At 29.8% G+C, this 7,149-nt stretch overlaps 1 protein-coding gene across 1 annotated transcript; it reads left to right on the top strand.

The window, feature by feature from the left end:
- The first annotated feature begins 2,411 nt into the window (after positions 1-2,411).
- Positions 2,412-6,536, top strand: LOC111914066 (homeobox-leucine zipper protein HAT5). The gene is made up of 4 exons (XM_023909809.3): positions 2,412-2,931; positions 3,091-3,224; positions 3,382-3,621; positions 5,820-6,536. Exons 1-4 carry the CDS (start codon positions 2,847-2,849, stop codon positions 6,192-6,194), a joined length of 834 nt encoding a protein of 277 aa, XP_023765577.1. The 5' UTR covers positions 2,412-2,846; the 3' UTR covers positions 6,195-6,536.
- Positions 6,537-7,149: the final 613 nt, after the last annotated feature.

Below are 7,149 nucleotides of genomic sequence, written 5' to 3'. Positions count from 1 at the left end.
TAATCAAATAATGATATTATTATTCCTTATATTATTCTCATAATATATTAATAATATTTCTTCTCTCACAATAAATCATCCTGTCAAGTTGCTATGGTGAAGGCAATCCAAAAGGACCATGCACAACCGGGTCAAAGACTTGCCTAATATAGTTGCAGCCTTAGACACTATTTCAACAATTAAATCACAAACATATATTTATGAAGATGATGTTGAGAAAATATCTTAGGTAAAATGATGTATCATCGTTCGTGATATAAATTCATAAGAATTCAGTGTTATTGATTGTTTGACAAGCATGGTTTTCACTTGTCTTTTTTTACTTTGTAAGTTTATTTAAAAAAGTATGCATGTTTGTAAAGAAAAGACACACAAGTACACAACTAATGGAATGTTTAAGTTGAATGTAATAGCTATTAAGCACTCAATCAATAACAGGATAACTCTACGGTTTACTTGCTTAGTTGCTTGGTCTGAGTTGGTATGACTATGAACTTGAACATGTTAATTTTAATATTATTCACAGATTAGTCAAACATGAACAGTACTCCATTTATATATTATATAATGTCACTGGTTTTCTCTGAGCCTTCCGATTCAAAGAAATATTTTAATTTTTAAGTACATTGTGGATGAACTCGATTTTTCAAAAGAGTGTTCAAATAAGTGTTGGAAGATTTTGAAATAGAAATCGCACTTACAAAAATGCTAGATAAAATAATATAATTTCGTACCAAATTCACAAAAGAAATTCGAAATGAAGTACTCAAACTAGCAGAACTAATTATCAAATTTTTCTTAAAACGTATTCCAAAATTTGAGAGAATTTTAAAATACATAATTTTGCTTAAAGATTATCAGTTTATCAAATCAAGTATCACACCATTTTATATAGTGATTATCCCTTTAGATTTATTTTCATCCAAATCCAACGTATATAATTCTATAAAGTATGTTACTTTTTTTTTATCATTATATCTTGGATAATATATTTATAATAATTGTTTAATATTTATTATATACCAATTGTTTTTGGATTATACATTTTCTCCGACCATAGAGCATGGGAACTATTGATAATGGTGCGCCTCTCTCTCTCTCTAATGATCTGGCGCTAACTTATGGGTAATGCCACTCGGATCCAACGGTTCAGGTCCAATATCACTTACACGTCGCCTTCGGCGCAAGTTAGTGCCAGCCCCTCTATTTTTTTAGTCTTCCACACTTGAATCAGTTGAAAGGAATCTAAAAAATGACGATCTTACCCTCCCTTTCTTTACCATATTAGGGAGCATTATTTTAAGGGGATCGAGACACGTATTTTATAAGATCACCAAAGTATTATGAAGAGATACCCCTTTGAGTTTTCTTAGATATACAAATATTACTCCTAACCTTTGAAAAAGTGAACTTATGGTACTTGACTTGTAATCAATGAAATCGTAGTTACTCGTTGTAACATTCTTTTGTTTAGATTAACTTTGTTAAGTCCGGGATCTTATTTAAAATCGTTTTACATTTTACAAGATCATTATTATAAGTTCATATCGAGATCAAAATATCTTATGAGAATGAATTGATCTTCAAATTTGTTTGTAGTGTCTTGTTTGTGTAATATTTATTATAATTTGGTGTTGATTCATACATTATTGGTGTAAGTGGAATTAACTCTCACTTTTTAGTATAGACCGTAATTTTTGTTGTTGCAAACCACGTAAATTAAGAACAAAAAAAAGATAATTGTGATCATCTAGAACTAAATCCATAAGATCATAAAGAGAATTGCATGTGTCATGATGACATGTCCAATTCAAGATGAATGGATGAAGTGGTGATACTTAGTGAGACTTTTTGCCACTTTGGACATATGGTGTTCGATTTCAAATTGTATGGATGGGTTTTTAAAGTTTGACTATATAATAAATACTAAAATTTTGGTATCAAACCAGGTTAAGATCTTAATATCCTAGTCGTGATCCTAAGATCTCAGTATAGATCTTATTTTAGATAGATCTGAGTATAATCATGATCATGATAATTTTCATTCGTAGAATCTTAAAATCAAGATCAAGATCTTAATAATCATAGCTTAGAAAATTGTATCGTTCAGTCAAAATCCAATTTAAACTATCATCTTCCAAACCAAACCCTTTTTGGTTGGTTTGGTCAAAATCGATATGATTGGTTCTATTTATAAAATCAAATTGAGCTTATAGTTTAATGTCTAAACCAATCAAACAACCGTGTACATGCCTAATTTGCTTAAAGGTGAATCCAAGGTCAAACGACAAAAAGAATAAGTATGTTAATTGATATTTCTCAAACTAGAGGGGAAATAGTGCAAATCTTTCTAAAACCAGTGGAGCATAATGCAAACCATCTGTATAAATTGCAAGGGCCTCCTCCTCTATCAACTCTGGTTGCAATACTGAGAAAAACCGATCAGTCCCACACCGCCGGGAACTGAATTTCCGGTGAATTTTCTACTGTCTCAATCATAAATATTCCCTACTCACATCTAGTCACAAAATTCAAATTTCGTGTTAGATTCATCGGAGAAAGTAGTCCACCATCGGACAAACTGGGAAAGGGGAGGGTCGCATGATGGGATTTTGTATATGTCCGTTAGAGTCTCCGGCGAGATTGTTGTGGAGTACTAGCTTCTTCCGCCACAAGATCATGATTTTCTAAGAGATAATCACATCGGTTGTATACGATAACGTATATACTTAAACTCTGGTCTAGGGTTTTTGATTCTTCAGAAGTTGATATATACATACATATATAGAGAAACCATCGGAGATCTCTAATACTATTAGTCACAGACAAATCAAAGCTTTTCTAATATGGAATCTGGTCGTCTTTTTTTCGGTTGCAATAGCAGCAACATGCTTTTCCTCGGGAACGGGAATGGAGACAACTACTTTCGCGGTAATTGTTGCATTTCCCTCCTTGTTTCTATATTCTGTATCAATCGAGACTTCGAGATCTGTTTACTCATTCTTACTCCTGCTAATTTCCATCAATTTGTTGCACCAATTAATCATTCATGAATCAATTGTACTGATCTGTTAATTAATTCGTTGATAGGAACGAGAATGGGGTTCAACATGGAAGAATCTTCAAAGAAGAGGCCATTTTTGAGCTCAATCGATGACATGTTGGAAGAAGAATACTACGACGAGCAATTGACGGAAAAGAAGCGGCGTCTCAGCCCCGAACAGGTTCTGATATACACTATTTACGCATTCGATTCTGGAATATTTGATATCGACACCGAATCACTACACTATTTTATCATATCATTATAGCTATCTATATAAAAAAGTGTTCGATCCTTTTATTGATGTATGGTTGGATTGAATGAATGACACCATTAAGGTACACATGCTGGAACAAAGTTTTGAGGAAGACAACAAGCTGGAGCCGGAGAGGAAAACAGAGCTGGCGAAGAAGCTTGGATTACAGCCGAGACAGGTGGCTGTTTGGTTCCAGAACCGCCGTGCACGGTGGAAGACTAAGACGCTTGAAAGGGATTACGATCGCCTCAAATCTTCTTACGATATCCTCACATCCGACTTTGACTCCATAGCCAAGGAAAACGAAAAGCTCAAGGCTGAGGTACACCTACAGGCTACACCTCTATTCATCTTTTTCATACACTTACACATAAGATCTATTATCATCTGTCTTCAGTTTCATCTGGGCATCCATGGATTCTATAATTTCTGTTTCCTGAAACATATTATCTAAATTAATCACTCATATAAGACACACCCATGAACAATTTGAAAGAGATTACACATAAATTATCATATGAAGAGTAAATTATATAATTCAATTAGTTTATTTGTTCACATGTGTAGTCCATATCATACTGCCCATATGATTTGTATATCATCGTGTAATTAAGCTTTGGAAAAAGCATCAAGAAAAAGGACATATGCTACCAGTATATATGATTGTGGTGCTGTCCTTCTCTAGAAAAGGGCAAGTGATACTGACAATTCACATCCGTGTATTTTATATTTATTATGTATTAAATAATAAATTATTAATTGACCATTCAAGAGATTTTTTTTAAAAAAAAGATTGTGATAAAACTAACATTTACACAAAGAAATGCTTGGACTTAGAGGATATATAGTTTGACACAAAGGTTTGGAAAGAAAAAAAAAGTTATGAACTATTGTTTTTGAAGAGTCTTCATAAATTAAGTAGATATAGAAAAAAAAAATGTTAAATGTGTATTTATGTAATAATGTTTTTTTTTTCAATTTATGCAAAAAAAAAGGTGGGTTTTATATGAAATATTAGGACCAAAAGATATTTGGCGTTTTGGAGCATTTAGTTCAATTTAAACAAAAATTTAATCATCTAAAAGCTAGTTTATGTAGTGTTAAAAAAATGTATTCGGTTTTTTTAATTTATTTTCAGAATTGTCCTTAATAATATATTTATATATTTTCTTTTTTAAACAATTGTTTTTATATAATTTTAAACCTTTTAAAATCTACCAACTACTTTTGCAAAATATTTATACAAAAAATAAAATTTATATTTTGTAACTATCAATTACTAGTTGGTTTTACTAAAGATGCTTATAATATTTTTACCTTTGTAAAAATATACCGTTGAGTTACTTTTTTTTTTTTGTCTAAAAAGATTGTTTATTTTTATAATTTGTAGTGTTGGTATTTATTTTTTTATGCAATGAAAATGAAAGTTGATGAGGATAGTTTGAAAAAGTCAAAAGGTCAAACGTACATTTTGAGGAGAGAAGAGAATAAGAACATAAAAACAGGTGTTAAAATAAAATGTTCTTTTGTTGAAGGGGTCCATTGTTTAGCTTATAATATTCCATCTTACCTACAAAAAGTTGAAATGTCGCACTCACCCATTTCACTTCACTTGTATATCGTATCGACTTTACGTCTTTTACCATATCTTTGTTCTTTACCAATACTAAAATCAATCTTCTAAAGTTTTGTGTTTAGAGAAAAAATATAAATTCAGTAATCTAGGCTTAATTTTTTTTTTTTAATAAAATAGCCTAAAAAAAAATTCTCGTATCACAAAATAACCACCAATTTCACATTATTTCTTTTGAAGTTGGCTCTTTTCTTTATTTTTACATCAATTGTAACGGTAAATCATATTCTATAATGGCTAGATTTGTCTTTTTTATTTTTTATTTTCTCATATTGTATATATCTCAAATTCTCAATCATATTAATATATGTTGGAATTTATTATGTTCATGGCGTTTTTAAGAAGAACATTGACTCCACATATTTTATACTAATTTAACTAAAAAGTAGTTGTTACATTTAATATGATCCAAATATATCAACTATCTATTTTGTCTATTTTGTCTGCTTAAAATTTTTCCTTGTTATTCGTTTTTTATCTCATGACAAAACACAGAAAAAAGATATATATATTTTTTTATAATTTTATGGATCTAATGACCTAATTATTTTTTATAGTTACTAAAATTATCATATTTTTTATTGTTTCAATTTTTTCCGATTACATGTTTTGGTATACAAGGGTGAAAATAGTAAAGGCAAAAAAAAAAAAAAACATTACACCATTTTAAATAGCATATTTTATCAATTTACCCAACTATCTTTATTGCTACTATTATATAAATAAGAAAAAAAAATCTTTTAAACGATCAATAAAATATAATAGTAATTAGTTATTATAAAAAGTGATCAAGTTAATAAATAAGTAAAATAATTAAAAAAAAAATACAATTAATTTTCCGTATTTTGCAAGATATTCAATAGTCAATACTTTAATTTCCTCTTCAGGTGGTTTCCTTGACTGAGAAGCTGCAGTCCAAGGAGGCGGCTAACATTTCTAGGACCGGCGAAGACGCTGACACAGCCGCCGAGGAAGCTGGGCACATTCCACCTCCGTCAGCCACCGTGAAAATAGAGGACCACCTTAGTACAGGTAGTGGCGGCAGTGCGGTGGTTGATGATCTGGATGGCCCACAGCTTGTGGACAGCGGTGATTCATATTTCCCCGCGGATGCAGACTACCCTCATGAATATGCAGCTCCGGTGGATCAGTCGGAGGAAGACGATGGTAGTGACGATGGCCGGAATAACTTCTCATATCAGTTCGACCACCACCACCATCATGAGGAAGACGATTCCCTCGGTTGGTGGGTTTGGTCTTAATCCACCTCTCTATATATATATATATATATATATATATATATATATATATATATATATATATATATATATATATATATATATATATATATATATATATATATATATATATATATATATATAATGAATTTGTAGTATTTGACTTGTTATTAAAGTTGGTAATTCTATTTAAAATTTAAAAATGAGAACAAGTACAATAATGGAATGAGTATGACGTTTTTATATTATTATTATTCATAAGAAAATGTTTATTACTTGTTGTATGATGTCCCAAACATGGTTATGAAATTTGAATTGAAGTGTTTGACAAGAATTAGCTTTGCTTTATCGAGTCTAATTAATGCATGTTTTTGATTTATTAATAAAGATATAATGTCGAGTTCAAATATATTCCAGGCTAAGCTTGACCTGTATCGAGTTCCAGCTGTAGATTGGTCCAATGGTAAATACATATCAAAAATTAACGGGTCCATAACATATATAAATTATCTAAATATATTTCAGGTGTTTTGAGGTTTTTTCAGAAAAAACAAGGTGAAAAATAGTTAAAATAAGTTAAAATATGAGCTTACTAATCTATTCTAATAAATGAAAGTTTTTTTTTTTCACATGTCCTCTACTCATTTATTTGGATACATGTCATTTTCTAAAATTTTTAAATTTTCTATTTTCACTTGTCATTTCATTATATTTTTCATTTTGATAAATTAAAATTCCACTTTTAATATTTAAGGTAATATATATGTAAGATATTTATTAGAAATGGTATATATATGTAATGTATTCAATACATTAAAACTTTATTAATTTTAATAATTCAAAATTTTTCTCATTTTTCTTATAAATTCAAAATTTTCAAATTGTTAAAATTTTATATTTAATTCTTTTTTTTTAAATAAACTCATGTAGTACATGAGTCTCACACCTAGTAAAATAATAAAGTTTGGTAAAAAAACTG

Source organism: Lactuca sativa, chromosome 4, assembly GCF_002870075.4.
Source record: "Lactuca sativa cultivar Salinas chromosome 4, Lsat_Salinas_v11, whole genome shotgun sequence".
NCBI classification, from domain to species: Eukaryota; Viridiplantae; Streptophyta; class Magnoliopsida; order Asterales; family Asteraceae; genus Lactuca; species Lactuca sativa.
This window is presented reverse-complemented; position numbering and strand designations above follow the sequence as displayed.

Excerpts from the sequence above, each read along its gene's own strand:
- LOC111914066 (XM_023909809.3), top strand. The coding sequence starts at position 2,847 with ATGGAATCTGGTCGTCTTTTTTTCGGTTGCAATAGCAGCAACATGCTT. Across the intron at positions 3,225-3,381 it reads GGCGTCTCAGCCCCGAACAG|GTACACATGCTGGAACAAAG; the intron begins GTTCTGATATAC and ends GACACCATTAAG. Across the intron at positions 3,622-5,819 it reads ACGAAAAGCTCAAGGCTGAG|GTGGTTTCCTTGACTGAGAA; the intron begins GTACACCTACAG and ends TTTCCTCTTCAG.